The sequence below is a fragment of the Enoplosus armatus genome, chromosome 19 (assembly GCF_043641665.1).
Source record: "Enoplosus armatus isolate fEnoArm2 chromosome 19, fEnoArm2.hap1, whole genome shotgun sequence".
Lineage (NCBI taxonomy): Eukaryota > Metazoa > Chordata > Actinopteri > Centrarchiformes > Enoplosidae > Enoplosus > Enoplosus armatus.
The window spans coordinates 8,391,292-8,412,813 of NC_092198.1; the positions used below are offsets into that span (position 1 = coordinate 8,391,292).

General features: G+C 40.6%; 1 protein-coding gene across 1 annotated transcript; it reads left to right on the forward strand.

Annotated features, from left to right (window-relative positions):
- The first annotated feature begins 5,714 nt into the window (after positions 1 to 5,714).
- Positions 5,715 to 20,098, forward strand: evlb (Enah/Vasp-like b). Its single transcript, XM_070926117.1, is given in 12 exon segments — positions 5,715 to 5,879; positions 7,176 to 7,353; positions 12,513 to 12,579; positions 16,263 to 16,319; positions 16,424 to 16,715; positions 16,884 to 16,981; positions 17,164 to 17,200; positions 17,508 to 17,559; positions 18,273 to 18,330; positions 18,423 to 18,483; positions 18,715 to 18,772; positions 20,061 to 20,098. Coding segments are annotated over 12 exon segments (1,131 nt in total). The 5' UTR covers positions 5,715 to 5,744.
- Positions 20,099 to 21,522: the final 1,424 nt, after the last annotated feature.

The window sequence follows — 21,522 nt, forward strand, 5'->3', positions numbered from 1 at the left end:
CATTTATATACTTAAAGTACCTTTTCTGCTTCTGGCAGCAGGGTAAGTGGGCTGCAGCTATGTGTTGCTTTGATTTTCACGTCGTTTTCACTGTTTCTGTCCCTCTTGTCGTCATCAGGAGGTTTACTGTGTATTAACCTCTTGTTCTGGCTCCAGCAGCATCACTGGATAAGCTAATCCATCAAATCAGTTTATGACATTTTGATCTCCTAATGACAGCCACGGCTGCCCACTGGCAGGTTTCCATTCAGGGACAATATTGTCAGGCAGTTTGTTTGCTTGATTGTGTTCAAGTTTAAAAAAAAATAATTTGTTGTCTCTAATTGTAAACTGTAGAAACTGACATTAGGAGTTTGTTTGAAGCAGGTGGTTGGTGGTGTTTGATAGAATATTCTACTACAGTGTTACGAGAGGGCACCAGTTTTTAAAATCTTTTTATGTCCTTAATGTTAACACAAAACACTTCTCTGTTTGTTACAGTTGTCTGTATCCTGTTAAGGAGCATTTGAGCTTTGTTGCTCTCTAAATATGAGACAATGAACTCCTGCCTCTTAATTGATCTCACATTTTGAGCTTAAACCAAAAAATACACCCAAACATGTATAAGACTGAGAGTGTCTTGATGTTTTACCATTCAATCTTTTCACATTCTGTCTTGAATTACTTCCACAGCTCTTCTTGAAGGGCTGTAGAAAGCTGTTTCATCTACATTATCATCACCAAACGTTACAGTGTCAACAGGTGTCCTTCCCAAACACTCCACTCTGCCCGTGGGCAACACGCCACAGTTTACCTGCTGGAGAAACAAATTTAATCAGCTTTATTAACATAACTGACTTCAGTACCACCGGCTGCAACAGATGTAAAATATGAGGAGATTGATCATGTTGCAGAAAATAATTTCCTCCACACTAACATCCATCCAACATCCGGCCTACTTTTTCATACTGAAGAGTTTTAGTCACCAGTCTTCATTCACACAAAGTGGAGAGTAGATGAACAATATGAATCTGTACTCTGAGTATACACACAAATTTGCATGCAGCGATGTGTGTGTGTGTGTATGTGTTTCTATTTCGGGCCAATCCTTCTTTGTTGTTAGCGCACCGCTGCCTTGAGCGTGGAGGCCCCGGAAAGTGGAGCAGCACAATAGCTTTGATGTAGTGATGTCTGCAGGGTGGTGTAAGAGCTGCAGCCTGCCTGCCGTGTGGACGGAGACTGAGACGTGTACAAGGTCCTCTGACAGCACAGATTAGTGTAACAGACAGACTAGGACTCTCACAGCTACACACACACACACACACTCACACTCACAGGAGGACAAATGATCATGAGAGAATGGAGTGACAGTAATACACTTTTCCACATAATGTTACAGATGCAGTTACCAAAGACTCATAACTGACTCACAGCTACTGATATTAAGTCCCTCGCTAACTGACTCACCCTCTGGCTGGTGCTGATTCATAAAAACTCTCAGAAAAATGAATGAAAACGCCTCCAAAAGTCAAACATTTACTCTCGCTTTCAATGAAACAACGGTAATAAATTATGTGGAAATGTGAGAATTTCCACCTGTACTACTTTCCACTGTTTCAAAATGCCATTACCAAGCAGTTATTGTGCTAAATTTAAATTCCACCTTCCTCTTTGGCAATTCATCAGCAGGAGAGAGGATCAAAGTGCTAATTATGTTTCATGCTTCAGGGTTTTTTATGTGTATATTTCCAACCATAATTCTCTCTTGTCTGTTTTTTTCTACCTGGGTTTCCTCTGTGAGTCAAAAGCGTATCCCGCTCCCCTGACAGCTCGTGGTTGTGCTGCTCATCTCGGATCAGAGGAGTGATGCTAGCAGAGCTAATTTAGCGCAGGCAGACGGGAAGTTTGGCACCAGAAATAGAGAGTGGAACAAAGCACTTTGACGATTTGACGCTGCCGGTTAGAGCGAACGGCGTGACTGGTCCACGTGTGTGAGCGGACCGCTGTACCCTAACCCAGCAGTGAAGGAACTGCAAAATACTTGTGAAATGCTTGCATCTGACCTGGGTACTGTAGACTTTAGGGAAATGTGAACATTTTCTTTTTATGTTGTTGTGTGTTTGTGAGTGTGTGTGTGTGTGTGTGTGTGTGTGTGTGTGTGTGTGTGTGTGTGTGTGTGTGTGTGTGAGAGAGGGGAAATGAGAAAAGCCAACAGTGGTGGTGAAACAGGCGTCCCATTAACCCTCCAATGACCTGGGATACAAAGGAGAACAACTTAATGGGGCGCTTGTGTGTACAGCGTAATGTGTGTGTGTGTGTGTGTGTGTGTGTGTGTTTGGAAGAGGGAGATGAAAAAGAAAAAAGAGGCAATAATTATTCTTTTCAACCCTGCAAACATGCAGCAGTGTGGATGAATAATGAATGTGTTTATCATTACAGTCCCTCATTAATCTGACCTTAGACAGACACACTGACCTATTAACTCAGCAAGTTTGATGCTGAGAAGCCAATGCACAACATGTTAATAATTACAGTGTTATATTACTTTGTGTTAAAGTAATTTAATCTACAAATCAGACTGTAAAAGGCACTCTGGGATACTTGTTTCAGGAGTTTGTTGTTTGAGTTCAGTAGTTTGAGATTGAAAATGGTCTCTTCACTTCAGACACAGTCACCAGTCGCAGAGCTGCACTTCTCCTGCACACAGTTGCTCCCAGTGTTTGTGTTGCATTCAGTTGCCTACGGTGCAGTCGTCTCACACTGTCATGTTGTGATGTTTAAAGTCATTGAAGGATGAAATTATATGTTATAGCTGGATTTAAATCTATGTTTTATTGTATAAGAGCCAAAATGTGCATCATCATGCAAAATAGCCTATTTTATATGTATAAGTAAGGCCTTAAAGTCTGTGTAAAGCAATAATAAATGTGTGTTCTGAGTTTGTCACACCACAGAACAATCTAACTCGTCAGTTACATAGTTCTCAGCCTTTTCACGTTTTCAGCTATTCTTTTCTAACATGCATAATGTGTTTAGAAACAAATCTCTGAATTTCCTTTACACAGACTTTAATAGTGAGTGAGCACCTTTTGCTCTGTGTTTGACTCCCCTGCACCAATCGTCCTTCTCTGTGATTGGACCTTTTCTGTAGAAGTGACTCAATGGAAGACGATTCCTGAGCAGCTCTCTGAGATTTCTCTTTCTGTCCCTGTCAGCTTGAATTTACTGTAGCGCAGACTGGTCATGGACAGACCAAGGAGGATGGCATTTAGAGTGTGTGTGTCTGTGTGTGTGTGTGTTTATACGTGTGTGCGTGAGTGTGTGCTGTCAAGGTAAATTCAGAAGCATCTGATTTATTCATGTCCTGCGGAGCAATTGTTAATTTTTCAACGGGTGTGGCGTGGAGCGATCTAAACTACATTCCTGTATTTGTGTGCATGTGCTCGTATGAGTGTGTGTGTCCCATAACTGTCAGTCAGGAAAACTTGTTTTCTTGTTGCCTCGGCTTCCTCACAGCGCGTATCTCTCTTTCTCTTTCTCTTTTCCCTCCATCACTCCATCTCCTTCTCCTCGCCTCCTCCGTTTTTTCCTGCTCGAGTCTCTTTTAGCACAAGAACCTCATTTATTCATGCTCCTGGGCCTTCGATGCCATTTTCAGCTAGTTGCCAAGAACTCCTTTTTAAAAATTAACAGAGTCGACAAGTTAAAGAAAATAAATTAAACACATCGTTGCCCTGCTGGTGCTCGGACTGATTTCAAGTGTGTACATCAAAACCGCTAATGTGCAGAGAGTAAGACTCAACCTGGGAGAAAGTTATTTATACTTCGAGGCTTAAAATGCATGCAGCAGGGCGTTATATCATGCTTTTTTTTGTTATTTGAATGGCTTCTGGTCCTACAAGTTTCAGCTGCTTCCTACTGCCCTCCTTTCAGTGCACTTTGAAGTGAAAAAGAAGGAAAGCTACTATTATTGTGTGTGAGCCTTGTGCTTTCTCTTCATGAATGGTTCTCTTCAGAAAGGATAAATATGTCGCTATTCAGGTTTCAATGAGGGGTGCTACCTTGGCATTGGGCATAGTTAAGTAATTTCTATCCAGAATGGAGTACATTTTGCAACAGTGGGATGACAACATTCAAAATATCAAATTCAATCTCCCCCTGGAGAAGCAACAACAGTTTATCTAGCTGTTTCTGCCCTGCTTTCAGTCTAAATGCTAAGCTAAGCTAATCGTGTCCAGGCTCCAGCTTCTAGACATCGTGTACCAACGTTCAGACGTGACAGCCGTATCAATCTTCTCATCTCTTGGCAAAGAAGATATGGCAAATATATTTCCCACAGAAATGTCAAACCATTCCTTAAATATCGTCCTTGTCATCATGTGTGATGCACTGCTGTCTCTCACTGTGTACACACACTACTCTACAAGCCAAGACATTTCCCTCTTTCTCTTTTTTCTCTCCTTCTCTTCTCTGACGCAGCTCTTTCACTCAGCCTCAGGGGTCGATCCACTAATTTTAGCTTGGCAAAGAGGCAAAGACACAGATGGGACTCTTCTTGTTAATCTCATTTGCAAGTCAAAATTGTTTCTCTGTTCCTCCCTCTGTGTTTTTCCTCCTCATTCCTCACATACTTCCACCTTGATCTGCTCTTTCCACATGGAAAAGGTCATGAAACAATGCACTTGTAATGCAGTATACCGAAGTCTGTGTGTGTGTCAGTCTGTGTGTGTGTGTGTGTGTGTGTTACAGTGAGGGAATGTGTCGAGAGAGAGAGCAGGAGCCTCAGTGTGCTGTAATAAACGCAGTCAGATGGGAGAGCAGGCAGACCCAACACTGGAGGCCACACACACACACACAGACACACACGCCACAATCGCCTCTCATTAAGAACATCAACAGATGCTGGACCAGTGCTTGATTACATTTGGATTAGACTATTAGTGTAACACAGGATTAGGAGACTGAGTTGATGCCTTGTTCACTGTAATGATCTCACTTACGTTCGCAGACAAATACACAGCAGTCACTACTGTTAAAGGAAAACATGACATTAAAATCACTTTTTTTAAATGGTATCGTGATCAAGCTTGTATTTCTTGGACTGTTTTGTTGACTGGTGTACTTTCTATTTCATGTACACAACTGGCCAAATTCAGAGAAAAAGCAGAGAGTATCTGAATGCTGGATTATAGCTTCTGAACTTTATTAGGCTGAACTAATTGGGACCACTTCAACCAACGACGACTGATTTTTTTTATTTGAATAATAACAATGAAATTGTCCACTTCAATTCACAAAAGTAAAAAAAAACAACAACAATTTTAGTTACAATTTTTAGTGTTTTACTATACATGTTTTTTCTGCCTTCCTATTCTCTAAATTTTCTGACCCATCAGATGTATCTTGCAACCCCTTAGGGAGTCCCGACCCCCAGGTTGGGAACCAGTGGTTTAAATGTTGCTGTATGCGTTGCAGTGTGTGTGGCTGCTCTCTTTACTAAATCTGCACCTGAACTAAACATAGGATGTGCCCTTCTGTATCCCAAAGCATTTCTGGGAAAGCTCAAGCTGACTTTGAGATAGATGTGGCAGGTTGATGAAAAATGTGCATATTAAGAAGTTGGTAACTTGTGGAATAATGTGAACATTTATGAACTGATCAAAAAGCATAAAAGTATCCGAGGGTGGAATTGTATTTATATCAATTGTTCTCTTAACTCTCTCCCTCCCAGTGAGCAGAGTATCTGCCAGGCGCGGGCCTCGGTCATGGTCTACGATGACACCAGTAAGAAGTGGGTGCCCATCAAGCCTGGACAGCAGGGATTCAGCCGCATCAACATCTACCACAACACTGCCAACAACACCTTCAGAGTGGTGGGCGTCAAACTGCAGGACCAGCAGGTAATGGACAGAAGATGACAACATGCTGCTGCTGCGAGACGAGTGTAGACGTGGAGTTAATTTGAGCCATTTAGTCACTAGAGAGTGAGAGATTTCATCGTGCTGTGGGAGGATTGCAACATGCAGAACATTTGGGGCTATTTTGGATTGTGAGATTTCTTTTGAAGTAACTCGCAAGACAAAATGCAAGTTGTCACTGAAGGAGAGTTTAATAGGAGAAAATAGTGATGGTTTAAAACAGAAACAGGTGCATGTGAGAACCGATATATGATGTTGGTCTGTCTGTGTGTGTGTGTGTGTGTGTGTGTGTGTGTGTGTGTGTGTGTGTGTGTGTGTGTGTGTGTGTGTGTGTGTGCACGAACCCCAGGGTTTCATCAAGTAGCGCTAATCTGTCTTTGCTGTGACATGACTGAGACCTTCTTCCCCTCTGTCAGACTCTCCAAAGGCAACTCAGCTCTGTTGCATGTGTGTTAAATCATATTTTAGATACTGTTTATGGTCTGCATTTTTATACAATAGCCATTCAATGCATTTTCATTCTGTAATTATCTCTCTATGGACTCCGCCATTCCCGTACTGGATTCAGATTGCCTGCCAGCAATACATGCATTACACAGACTGCTAAATCATGACCCTGTGATTCCCCTGAAATTTGTTGGAGTGATTTGATATTGGATTTTTCAGAATTGAACACATTTTTAAAGCAAAATATAATTAAAACAACCAGAACTTTCCTCATGTAAGCATTATCTAAAAGAGCTTGAGTAGTATAAAATGACAAATACATGTACAGAACACATATTCTCATGACCCAATCAAAAAATACAAACACTTTTTATTGTAAAAAGTGTTTAATATTACACATTTGGGCAAATACACCTAAAAAAAATTATTTTCCACCATGTATCATAGTATTTTATTCACAACTGTGTTTATTCCTAATTATAGTTTACGATGCCACATGAATTGAGGGTGACAAATCCAAAGGCTGTTACAAGATGAAACTCTTCTGTCTTTACAGTGGAACCAATGACAAAACACAAATCATTAAATCCTTTCAAACACGGAGCCATCAATTATCTGGCATTTTTTCCACCAGTAACACAACAGAGTTATGAGAGTAGCGATCATGTTGTATTTATCTCCCCAGCCTGCCATCTGTAGATGTATGTCATCCCTCAGATAAAGAAGACAAATGTGTGTTTAAGATAAATGCTCCACAGTGAAAAATCTGTTTGCAGTTCTTAAACTACAGCCCCGTCTCTAATCTACTCTCCTCTTCCTCCTCTCTCGCAGGTGGTTATCAACTACTCCATAGTGAAGGGCCTTAAGTACAACCAGGCCACACCGACCTTCCACCAGTGGCGGGACGCCAGGCAGGTCTATGGCCTCAACTTTGCCAGCAAGGAGGAGGCCACCACCTTCTCCAACGCCATGCTCTTTGCCCTCAACGTCCTCAGCGCTCAGGATGGAGGTATGTTTCCCCTCAGGTATCACATGGCTTAAGAAGCCTATTGTGGATGATTTCCTCATTTTAGGAACAGACACAAGTTCATGCTTATCATCATCTTCATGGCAGTCATTTTGGAGGCAGGTGAACTGGCTTGTATCATAACAGTAAAAGAGAGACTTGTCTGACTTGTCTTCATATTCTTCCTGAGATGGCAATCACACACCTATATTGTTGATGCAGTGTGTTTATAAAGCCTGCCAAACATTAATATGGCACACATCAATAATGCAGTAGAAATTCAGAGTGCAGCAGGAAGCCACTGATGGACTTCCAGTGATTTAGACTGCTGGTGCTGTCACACCTCTTGTCTAACACTGTAGCTCACTGTTTCCTAACTCCCTCTTGCATGTGGGGCATCAATTTCTATTTCATGTCATTACCAAATAATATATTTCTTAAAATCAATCAAAAAGCTTTTTCTCGGGCCATAAAGCAACTGAGGTTGTAAAACTTAGATCAAGATACAGATACTCATACTAATGTTTACTAATGTTTACCTATTCATTGCCGAAGGTTTGCAATGGTCTGTAATTCTGACAACACCACCACACTCACGACACAATGCTGAGGTGAAAGAAGGTCCAAAACAAATAGAGAGAAATGTAATAAAAACCTACAGTTATGAACAGCATTTCCCACGTTGCACCACAAAGCTTTGTGTGAGGATTCTGTCAAATATTTGCCCTGATTAAAGTCTAGTGACCAAAAGCTTTGCCTCATAGTAGTAGTAGTAGACGCTGCAAACACATGCAGGTGTTTTCACTGTTTTAGGCCTCTGCTCAGGTTAAATTTGAGCAAAGTTATGCTGGAATTACATTAAACTTCACAAACAATAAATGTGTCATTTTTCCCGCCCCAAACAGATGCAACACAGCTAATAGGAGGGTCAGCGAGATGTCAATCAAACACAGTCTTTACATGCCTCCTCCATAAGGAGTCTAATTAGGCAAAATAAGTGAAAACACCAGTGTGGGTGGACCATGGGTGTGTAGTCTTCTAATGTGTTCCTGGTTTTAGCCTTAAAACTTAGCCTAAAAACCATATCTACATCTACATCTACAATCTACATTCTTTAATCTACTATAGACTTTTTTCACAGCAGATGTTTTGACATGTAATTGTAAATTAAATTAAACACAGGTGTAATTAATAATGTTTTTCCTGCTACAAGTCAAAATAAAAAGAAAGGTCTATTTAAAGACTCCTTGCAGAGGTGAATATACATGCAAGACAGGCAATCGTATGTGTAAGTGTGTGTATACGAAAGAGAAAGACAGACAAATAGAAATTGGAGAGTGATGGAATGAAAGACTGAGAGACGGAGTGAGTGTCACAGCTTGCCAGTCATTACTCCAGCAGCGGCAGCAGAAGCAGCAGTGTGTCTCCCCCTTTAGTCCCCTCCAGCCTCTTAATTAGAATGAGTCATTGAGAAGACCTCCCCTGGGTCCCGTGCTAGAGAGCAGATCTTTTCATCTGCCTAATAACACGGGATGGGGGAACAAAGAGTCTCGAGTGACAGCAGCCAAACACAAGTGCACAAATACACGAGAGAAGGATCCACACACACGCGACAGATAGACAGACTGATAGCCTGACTCCTGAATGCAACCAGCTAGCTTCGATACAGCAGTGACTCTGGCTGCATGAAGAGATACAATCTGTGCGTACCAACGCTATCATACACATACTGCAGGAAACACATGAATAGCAGCTTTCATGTCTGTGCATGTATGAGTGAGAGACAGAGAAAGAGGCAATTCATTCATGTATTTTGGTGTGCGTCGCTCCCTTTGTTTTCTTCTCTCCTACATGGCAAAGGATCTGACTTCAGCACATCTGTGTGCTCAAAGGGTTTTTATACGAGGCGTTCGCACCTTGTAAAGAAAAGATCAGGATGATGTGTGTCTTCCCTCCACTCTAAGCAGGTGTGCCTGCACCCTCTAGTGGTAAGAGGGTCAAAACCTGACCTTTTGTCCTCAGTATTGTTCTCACATTGGAATTATTATTAAGTTGCATCTTCAGCAGCCGTTCTGTGTTTGATTTAGTGAAAAGTGCTTGAATGTCGCTGCCAGGTCAAATAACAACCTTTCGGTCCACGCAACACATCCATGTTTTCTGAGTGACATTTTAATATGATAGCTCTTCGGACAATTGAGGCTCATTCTGAACCAGAGATGCACACTCGCTGTATATATATTCGTGTGTGTGAGTGGCATTAGGCTGCGCAGCCTGTAGACAAACCCGACCTTTTGAAACATTAACCAGAGATGCACGCTGCGCTGCTGCTGCCTGGAGGGTGTGGGTTACAAGAAGATGACAGATGATACTGTGGCTGGGTGGAGGAGGGGAGGAGAGGCAGGCAGGTGAGGAGAGAGAGAGATAGAGAAGGAGGTGATGGAGGGGGAGGAAGAGGAGCTGAAGGCGAGAGATGGTGAGCAGGGAGTGGGTCTGTCAGTGCCTCTGTGTCTGCTACAGTCGGTTCCTCTTCTTCAGCATGTCATGTAGGTAGTAAAGCTCTGTGTGTGGCTGTCTGCGTCTGAACTTCTGCTTGACAATTACCAGTTTAAGTTTGTGTGTGCGTGTGTTTAGAGGTTGTGGTGTCCATTCCTACAAGTGTGTAATGGGTCACTTAGTGTTGCCATACATGTTTCTGTCCTGTATTAGTACTACAGTCTTCTACCGGAGTAAAAGTACTGTTAGCATGTTACTTTTCTTTCTCTAACTTGAGTAAAAGTAAGAAATGTAAGTAATTGTGACTGCTAGAGTAGAAAGAACATTGCTTCTCTGATCTTTATGGCTTTCAAAAGGCTGAAAGGACAGAGTTCATACATTATTTTAAATGGTGGCACAAAATGTTCTCTTCTTTGATGATTGACCGTTCAGTCGTTACAACATTCACACTCTGTAAGAGAAGTGATTTCAAGTGTGATAAATGACACTAGTTGAGTAGTTAGAGCAACGCCTGTGATGAATCCCATAGTTTGTGTTGTCTGTGCACCGTATGTATGTGTATGTATATATGTCCTGAAACAATTAGTCAATTCATTGATCTGCTGGAATTGAATTGCCAATTGTGATAATCAGTTAATGTTTTAAGTAGTTTATCAAGCAGAAATGCCAGTCCAAGTGCAACATTCACTCATTCCATAAACTTAAAAATAAGACAAGGCTTTTTTTCTGGTTTATATCATTGTAAATGAGATATATTTGGTTTTGAAGTGTTGGTCAGACAAAACAAGAAATTTGAAGATGTTACCTTTGCCTCTGATAACTTGTGATGCTCATTTTTCACTGCTTTTTTTAATTTTTGTATTAATGTATTATTTGTATTTTTATGTCTGTCCATTTTAATGAATATCGTATTTTAATTGGTGTCAGCCAATGAAAATGGATTGTTTTAAAATGTTAATCTGGCCTAATAACTTAGTAGACTCAAACTAACAAATAAATATTGATTTTTGAGATGTAAATTGTCAGGTGACAGAGTGAGGCAAAGCTATCATTAATGGGAAAATCTCTTGTAAAATGTAGGAAATGTTATGATGTCTTAGTCTAAATCTCCATTGTAGTGGATATGAAAAAACATGAATTGACATAGAAGTGTTGATGTAGCCTCATTTCTACCTGGGGAAAGAAAATGTAAAAACAATTCTTACGAGGAAAGTCATGATGGCAGTCAAGAAAGTAGTCAATAGATTAATCAGTAATTGAAATAATCAATACAGTGTTTGCAGCCCTATGTGTTTCAGAGAAACAAAGTTGTAAGGTGTTTGCGTGTTTGTGTGTGTATGGGATGAGGTATCTGATAGTAGCCATGAGTCAGGTCTTTTGTCATCCTGTGTTATTTTTGGGCTACTGTTACTTGATCAATGGCGGCCATTAGCACCATCGGCTCGCCAGAGAGCCACTTCCATTAGAGATGAGAGCAGTGGAGAGTATGGTCAGTGAGTATTGACCCTGAAAAGGGCCTGACTGTGTAGAGCTGTAAAACTGTTATGTAAAGTGCACCTTTCATTAGACAGAGGGGAACAGGGTCTTTGGAAGCGACCCAAATGAAGGACATGTTTTTTGTTTTGTTCTCCATCAGCGTTTAATAGCAAAGCAATCATAAATCAACAACGTAAAAGTCTCTATACTGTCCTTGTAACTTACCTAAAGAGGCTGCTGCCAAAGCACAAATGTGAGCGTAAATTCTAAACCTTTCCTCTGAAGTTGTTCTCAGGAGGAACAATGAAGATTAATATTTTCCCAGAGGAGTCCAGTTACGAGAAATGTTTCATTGAAAATTGATGTTTCACTCTGATTGTTCATAGTTGACGTTCCTCTTGTCCTTGTCTTATCATGTCTTAAATTAATTACATTCCCTATCTGCCTCTCCATCTGCAGATCTCACTTACGGTGTTAAACGGATTACATCCAAGTGCCTTGTAGCTCAAATCACATCATAAGCAAGATGGGGAGATACTAGAGGGAGTCACAAACCTTTGATATTGAGCCTCCTCTCCTGTGATTTCTCAAACATCAATTAACTGACTTCCCCTCTTTTAACACAAAACCGTCTGAGCTGATTCTGATGAAACAAGGAGGGACGATCCATCTTTGAGCTTTTATAGTATTATCAAAAAATGTCACGGAACCAGGAAAAGGATGTAAAAATCCTCAACATTTGACGTCTGATCACTCTTGTCTGTGAACTTTGACCCCAAGAGCAGATGCTACGGAAGCTGCAGTGTGTTGTCAATGACTCGACAACCGCAGACGACAGAATTTCCTCTGCTTCCAGTTTAGAGAGCAGCTCAAACACGCTCCAGACGCTCCAGAAGCTTTGTATTATGTTTTGCTTGCCTTCAACTATGCAAGTGGGTGAATCAATGTATGTCCTTTCACCTTGAGTGAGGGATTAATATGCTTTTCATTGCACATTACTCATTACAGAAGAAAGAGGAAGTAATGATCAACTGCTGTTTAATTCCCTGTCATTTGGTAGTTAATTGTCTTGACTGGGACTAATTGCAATTAACATACTGCTCGTAATGGATTATTAAGGTCAACTCCACTTTATCTGTGTGTGTGTCTCTCTCTCTCTCTCTCTCTCTCTCTGCTTTCGCTTGCGTCTTCAGGTCCAGCTGTCCAGCGCCAAGTCCAGAATGGACCAACCTCAGATGAGATAGAAGCTCAGAGAGCGAGGTAACAGGTCTTAACTGAAAACTTAAGTACTTCTCTGTAACATTAAACCTGTATTAACTGATTTTGTTGGACACAGCTGATATGGCGAACTTGTCAGCAAACAGTTGCTAATTTACACAACCAGCAGATATGGAGCAACATCAGCATTCATTTGAAGTTGTTGTTTCTGTCCACATGGCGAATGTAAGTCCAGTATTCACTCTCCTTTTTGCTCTGTTTTTGGTCTCCAACTCCTAAGGGAAATATCTGGCTCTTTAGCTGCTAAATGTTCCGCTTTGTTCACCAGCTAGTCGCTAACTTTGTCTCTCTGCTGTTTGATGCTGGACAGGTACACTGGGTTTTTAGAGTTTTTTTCTCAAAACAGCTACCTGCAGCTGAAAATGACGCTATGAGAACAGTGAGAGTGAACCAAAACAGTAATTGTAAAACCAAAACGTTGAGCTGAAAGACGCTAAAACGCTCTGTAGAGCTGATGGGAACTGCAATCAAGTGAAAGTTCTCTGTGGATATGTTACTACCAGCGGCTCCTTTAACATGCACGTTGTCATTTGATCCATTGTTAATATGAAAATATTGATTATAGCACCTTTAGATATTGACTGAATTAGCAACATTCAACTTCAAAGTTTGTATAGAAATGTTGGTAGTGATTATTTTTTAAGATTTTGACGCTCAAAAGTGTCCTAACTGTGACGGAAAATTGTGTTTCACCTGTTTCTCATTATAAGAAGCTGTTTGAGACTCTTTAAATAAGAGAGGAGTCCTGGAGACAAGCGATGCAACAAAAGCACAGGGACACATTCACAGTGACACTCCAAAGACTGGATTTATTTGGAAAAGATAAAAGATTTTCAGCTATATTTAGAGATTCCCACCAGTGATGTGACATTTACTGCCTGTTTCCAAAATGTTTACCAGTGAGACTCCTTTGTATTTTATCGCAGGTAGGACGGCTTGTTCAGGACATTTGCTGAATTGTCTCCAAACCAGTGGATGAACTTCAAGTGAACCCAGTCCAGACAAGTATAGTGGTTAGGATTATGCAGTCCCATGTGTCTGACAACCTGTCCCACAGAGGGAATATGAACTCTGGGAGACTGAGATAAGCAGACAGCTGCCCTTACTGACTTTTATTCCTATTCCCTTTCATCCCTCTCCTTCCATTAATACCCTCTGTCTCCCTCACAGGGCTATCTCCAATGGGTAACAGTCAGATAAAGACAGTGAGCTTTAAAAAAAAAAAAAGGCTGAAAAACAAGGCGTCCATTTTTCTGAATCATAGTGGCAGATTGAATAATCCAAAGTAATGCGTGAGTAGTGCATTCGAAATGATGCTTGAGGCAATTTCCACGGCTTACTGAGCGGCCTTCAATTCTTTCACTGTGGCTACTATTCCTCTGTCCCCTTCACAGACAGACTGAGGCACAACTAGGTCTTTGTTGCTGTTTTTAAACCTGTCTCAGCTCTGCCTATTGGTTCATCCAAATGCCAAATGTCAGGGCTTATGTCTGTAAACTGTATCTCTGGCACAAAGGATTACGTCTGTGATTGTGAGGGGAGATTGTGTGCTTATGCGTGTGAGTTTTGGGTTCGTGTGTGTCAGCGGACGCAAATTAATTTGACCGAGCTCTCTCCAGTGGCAGCACGGCGGTATTGCTCAGCAGCTCTCCTGTTGTGTGCGCTGCTGTCACATCGGGGAGGTTGCTGGCTCAGCACTTCTCTCCAACACACACAGCTGGAAAATTCCACTTCCTCTCCTCTCTGTCTCTCCTGAGTCGTGACATACATGTGTTTCTCACATCAAAGGCGGAGATGTGAGGAAAGATGAGGTTTGATGGCAGCTTTGAGGGGGCGGTTGTAAGGTGGAGAGTGGAGATGGACGGAGGTGAAGGAGAGAGTGATGTGGGTTTGGACAGATGAGGAGAAAGGCGTTTACATCATGCTGTAGTGGTTCAGGGGAAACTGTGCAGCAATGCCAAAAAGTTATTTGAAATGTGTAGACAAGTAGATGACTTCAAGTCACAAGCTACTCAAATCAAAGCTGCCTTCAGCATGATGACAGCAACAGAGAAACTCCCATCTGCCACAATGCAGATGAAATTTTACACAAAATAATGGAGTCATAGAAACTAAAGTTGCTCTTAAAAATTAAATAATTAACCATTTTTCTTATGTCATTTCACAAAGCTTCTGCGTACTGAGGTCCTAATGAAAGGGGAGCACTCCAAATATACTTTGTAGTTTTTTAATTTCATTCAACTTTGTTTTACAGCTGGAGGAGAAAATACGACAAAACGCTTTATGTTTATTCTTATACGGCCTTCATTAGTAGTGACAAATCCACACAGAATTATCACCTTACTCTGTTCCCCTCAGCTCTATGAAGAGTTTTAGCATCTTTCAGCTCATTGTTTTGGTTTTACAGCCCACAACTTTTTTATTTGGTTTCAGTCTCATCACTCTCATACTCTCATTAGCGTTGTTTCCAATGGGCAGGTGTTTTCAGCAAACGTTAGCGACGAGGTGGTAAACATAGACAAGCATTTAGCTGCTAAAGAGCCAGATATTGGAGTGAATACTGGACGTTTGGGGACAACTGTCCAAATTTCTTTGCAATTTTTAAAATTTTGAGTACAAATTTGATTAATAATTGGTGAGAAAGACACTTGAGATGCTATGAAATTGAAAATAACACCTCTTATCAAGTAAGGTAAAAATATGTTTTCTGCCTCGTGATTGTATGATTTTAAAGCTGCACTAATCAATGTTTTTATATCAAGAATGGAATAAATGGCTATGTGTAATGTGAAGTGGGTCGCTCGTAGTGACAAACCCACAGAGAATTATCACCTGACTCTGCAGTTCATCTCAGTTTTCTGCAGCGTTTTAGCGTCTGTCATTGTTTTGATTTTACAACCTGCAACTTTAATGTATTGGTTCAGGGCTCACCACTTTTATCAACCTTGTTTCCAGCAGCTGTTTCTGCAAAAAAGCTCTGATAAACCCACTGTGCGCTACCTGCCCAGCACCAAAAAACAGACAGCAAAGTTAGCAACTAACTCGTCAACATAGCCAAGCAAGAGCCAGATATTTCCCTCAGGTTGACGGCCAAACCAGAGTGAGAGCAGACAGAATATTGGACTTACATTTGTCAGCTGGACACAAGCATGACTCTCAATTAATGCTAATGTTGCTGTGTGTCTGCTCGATGTGTAAATAGGCAACTGTTTGCTAACACATTAGCCATATCAACTTTATAAGGTGATAATATGTCAACAATTTACCTTCAAAAACAGTTTGAGGAAGTAATGATAAAGTGTACTGGATTGAAATTAATTTATCTGATATGTGTTGAAATGATTTAAAGCAGAAAGAATTTGAGAACACAGACAATGATGAAGGCCTAAGAAGCTGTAAAAGAAAATGCAAATTGTGCACAAAGGATCCTGCAGTAATTACTGGGTTTGAAGCCTTTTTAAGTTTACTTGTCACTTTTTGTTGGACCTGCTGATGTTTGAAGTCTCCTATTGCAGCTTTAAGGCAGGAGGACTTTTCTCTGGCTGCTGCTGTGAGATGCTTGGCTGCTCTGCTCCTGTAGGATAGTAAAATGACAGAATCACTGATAAGACAAGACATTTGTGATATTAAGTGAGCGGCCATGTGTTTCCTGCCTGTCCCTTTAGGCAGATGATGGAGCAGCAGCAGCAGATGCAGGCACACATGGAGCGGGAGAGACGGTCGTCCAACTCAGGTACTCACATTAAAGAGCACGCATCACCTGAAGTTTATACAGTACAAATGTTTCTATCGTTTATAATAAAATAAATACTCACACAGTTATAAGTGCAGGTACAGAATGACTCCTCGCATGTCACACTGTCCCTCCAGGTTCTCCTTTCCAAGGCCACCCTGCTGTGCTGTCTGTGGCCCCCCCAGTAGTACCTCCCCCTATGAGCATGGGTGGTCCTCCTCCTCCTCCACCACCGCCGGGACCTCCACCACCTTCAGCAGGGGCACCCCAGCCTCCTCTCCCACCTCCACTTCCCATGGGTGGGGGGAGTCACGGGGACGAGCCCCCCGCCCAGACGGGTCTCGCCGCTATGATCGCTGGAGCCAAACTCCGCCGCGTTCAAAGAGTGAGACGCCAATTTATCTTTGTGGCTTTGATGTTTTGATTAATCTTCTTCAAGTCAGGCCGGGTATAACTGGATTATCTCCACCAAACCTGACTGACATACTTAGTTTAATATTTGTACATATCAGAGAGTAACACAAGCAACTTTGGACTCCTCTCCTCTCCCCAGCCTGAGGACAGCTCTTCAAGCGCCAAAAACGATGCCAACCGAACAAGTGGAGGAAGCGGAGGACTGATGGAGGAGATGAACGCTCTGTTGGCACGAAGGTCAGAGCAATGAGTTGAGAAAACCTCAAAACCATTTTGCATCGATATCCTGCAGCCACATTAGACATAATTGGTCACTACAGCCTTTAATCATTCATTAGTGATTATTATTATTACACCAGTTAAAACCACTGACATTCATGGATCTGTTCTTACTTGAGGCTTCTTCTTTCCCCCAGAAGGAAAGCAGCTTCAGAGAAGCCAGAGGACAGCCAAAATGTGAGTGAATGGAGAACAGTGATGGTTTGCAATTCATGAGGCTGGTGTTCACTCTTTGATTTACAGTGATGATTAAGTGATTGAGGAAGGGGTCATGATAATGTTGGTAGTGATTAGATTAGCATGATAATGACAATTGGTGATAAAAAAAATGATTACTGCACTGAGGAAAACATCACAAACAATGGAATCAGATAAAAGAAACCTGTTTTGTTGTATCATGCCTCAAACAGCAGTGTCCATGATGAGGAGGATGAGGATGATAGTGGGGGTAGTGATGCTTTTTAATCCTTGTGTCTTCTTTTAGGATGACCCAAATTCTCCGTCACCCAGCACCCGGAGTGGACAGAATGCCACAGGTGGGGAAAACTGTGCACAGAAAAACTATGTTGCAACCTCACCAAACGTTTTGCCTATTTTTCTACAATTTGGGCATCTCCTGTAGTCTCAGAGAAGTCAAACATATTAAGAAATAAACATAGAGCAGACACAGAGAAACACACCCGATTGACAGTGGAAGGAAGAGGAGATCACTCACTATGTCTGTGTGTTGGGGGTTTGTCATGAGAGACATTCAGATACCAGTTTCATCAGACAGTAGTGTAACAGATGCTGTGGTGGAAAGTACTGCTGCTGTGCTTTTACTTATGTCGGATTTTGAATGCAAAACTCTTACTGATAAACAGTGTGGTATTGCTACTTTTACTGAAGTAGAAGATCTGAGTACTTCTTCCACCACAGCATAGGTGTAGTATAAACGTTAAAAGGGAAAGGGAAATGCAAGAAATCAATAACCAAAGTGGACAAGTCAGTTTGGAAAGTAAGTAAAAAACTAAAGTAACTCCTGAAAAGGAGATGGGTGATGATGATGGTGGTGAGAGTATCTGATTTTTACCCAACCCTTTCTTACCATTTATGGTCAAAATCACTACCAACTGCTACGTAAATGTGGAAATGAGCACTATACTGAATGTATTACCTGCTAGAAGCTTGTCTATCTGCATATCTGGCTGTCTCAGAATCTGGTACGTGGAAATGTCAGTGAATCCCTGCTGGTGTCTCTGTCGTCTAGATGGTGCAAAGAAGCCATGGGACCGAGCTAACTCTGCGGACAGGTCAATGGTCTCAAGGTGAGACCTAGAAGCTCAGCTCATTGGATATGTCTCTGTGAAGCAGGACAACAACAGTGGATCTAACAGAGAATGATTGTTTTATTCTGCAGGGTACGGCCCGTGGGGGGTGGCAGCGACACAGACTCGTTAGACCTTGATAGAATGAAACAGGTAAAGAAAACGAACTGTAATAACTGCACACTTACTCAAAGTCAGTACGCGAATCACCAGCCAAAATTTGGATGAGAAAATATGTTGTCCAAAAATTAATTTGGATGTGAAAAAAACTGATTCTGCTGTTTGCTCTAAACATTTGCTTCCTTGTAGAAAGATTTCTACAGTAAAATTAGTGTGTGATGTATTATGAGCACTTATGTTGTCATTTTGTTTGTGCTTCATTAGGAAATCTTGGAAGAGGTGTTTCGTGAATTGCACAAAGTGAAGGATGAAATCATTGATGGTATGTTTAATTTTCTCACTAAAGAGGCGTAATCAGTCAACTTTTCAGATCACTGTCTCTCGCCTAATTCATGTTGATGAATATTTAATTGGAAATCTAACCAGTGGGATGATGGGAGTTTGGTAGTTATGTAGAGTTGTGACCACTAGGTTGCACTAGAGTCCCAGAACGTGGAAATTTCATGCATCAAAGTGGCATTTTAAAAACATGGATAGATAGATCATGTATTGATAAGAACAATGTGAACACCATGGCTTATTACACTGTTAGTCAATACTAATATTACTTGATTAGTTAAAAAATGTGTTAACCAACTCACATTATGAGAATGTTTATCACTGTGAACACATTCATGGAAAAATGGAGGGAAATTGATTGTCCAAATATAATAAAATGACCCCCTGAATGAGCTAGTATGTAGTAGTAGTAGTAGTAGTGTATGTTAGAATTTTCTTAATGTAAAAAGTTCATTAATAATATGTATACAGTATTATAATAAAATGATAATACATTACAAAACAATCCTGATAATTGAATAAATGTTACATTTAGAAACTGCAATACATATATTTTTACAGTAATATAATGAAAATGATAACACATTACAAAGTAATCCTGATGCTTCTTACATTATAGTTACTGTAACACATATAGTAGACATGTATCATCCAATACAATGACAAAAACTATGTAATAATAATGTCAGCTCATGATGTAATAACTCACATGTAGTGCAGTGTAGTTATAATATGCAAAAATAAACAGGAATGTTTATAACATTGTTAATCCATTGAGAGGGTCATTTGCATTACATTTTGGAAAATGAATGCATTATTTTCTCTTTTTTTCTTTGTTTATTCATCATGTTACATCTGTTCCACGGTATTTACATTTTCTTTAAAGAGGCACGCCATACATTTGGGGGACTCTGGGGGACAAGTGACAGATTAAAAAAAGAACGGTTACAATTGAGGCAGCAGAGGCAGAGATATCCCGACTTCTTAGTGTCTTTTTTAGTGTCAGGTTTGTGATGCAGGCTTTCTGTTATATTTTTCGAGATAACCCTGATGACATCACGATGACATAATCAGGGTTAATTTTCAAACTTTGGAAAGCTCCCGCCAGAGCTACAGAGATACAACTGTTTTCACAGGATGTGTCGTACTGCTCGTGATGACTAAACTGAACTGGACACTGGAGAGGGTTTTATGTTCTGAGGATATATTATCAATCTAACCTGTATAATCAACCTAACTTTGTTCCTATGTTTTCTCTTCTTTGCTTACAGCCATTAGACATGAACTCAGTCGTGTTAGCACGACATAATCTTTCAGAGCCACTCCCCGACATGAAACACCTTTTTGAAGCATAGCCCCTGCAGCAGCTGCTGTGGCCCTGAGGAGGAGGAGGAGGAGGAGGAAGAGAAGTCAGGAACGGAGGCCCAAACTGTGACATCTACTCATCCTGTTCAGCTGTGATGTTGAAGCAACACGGCAACGTTGCTGTAACGCCTCAGACGTGTCTGTGTAACATTTGGTTTGTTTGTTTGGAGAGATGGACGTGAATGGGGCACACTCTCGCACTGATTACTCTGATTTCTTAACATTTTCTGTCTGTTTGTTAGCCCACTCCGCCCCTCTGTCCTCGGCCTGAAGGAAAATGGATAAAATTCATAGGATTTTATTTGTTTTGCTTTTTGTTTGTTTTAAACTTATTTGTATTATTACTATCATTTTCATTATTATTACTATCATTTTTATGATTGTCAATGTATTGTTAATATGAGTAGTAGTAGTGTAGTGAGTACAATGTAATAATGAGGAAATGATAATGAGAATATGATAGTAATGATAATGTTGATCATTATTATTGCACATCATTTTATGTCAGCCTTTTGTATTTTATATTGGTTGTTTTCATTTGTTTTTGTTTTAGATACAGTTGCAAGCACATCCAAAAAAAATGTTTTCTCATCATCTAACCCGAAACATTTTTTTTAAAGGTTTTTTATCCTTTTCGCCAACACAGCTATGTGTGGTACCATGGCAGAAAAAAACAGGCTCTGACCTGAAACCAAAGGTGGAATAAACTTCTTTGGATATTGCAATCTTACAAACAAAAAAATTAAATAATACACCAGAGTATTTGTGATCATGTTGTTAATAAAATGTTTATTGGTTGCAAGGATATGGTGAAGTATTGTTCATTTTATTCTCTCCTTTTATGACAAAGTGCTTCCTGGTTTGACAACGAACAAAAAAAAAGAAACGCACCAAGTTTAAAATGAATTTAAATAAAACTGTGAACAATGTCTTGGATAAATGAGGCTGTCTCTTTCCTTTTTGTGTTTGTTTGGGTGCTTTTTTTTATGCCTGTCTGGTGCTTTTTAATTTGGGTTTTTTTCAACACCAAAACCTGTGCTTATTGAATAGGTGCCATAAATTACAGCTGGTGCAGCACAGAGAGGTGTGAAACATCTTCTGTGCAACCTTATTGTGTTATTCAAGTGTTGCACACAAAGTAGGATGCTGTTAAAATGTCCTGCAAAAATATTTGCTAAATAGATTCAAACGATAAACCCAAATAATCAATAAATATAGCAGTTTTTATGTGTGTTTGGCATGAGCTGTCTATGACAAAGCACCTGCTGTGACATCACTGATTGAGGTGTGGACCCAGGTGTGACTTGAACCCATAGAGAGCAGAGCAGCCGCAGCTATTTTCTTTAACTGGCCACCCATCTATGTGTA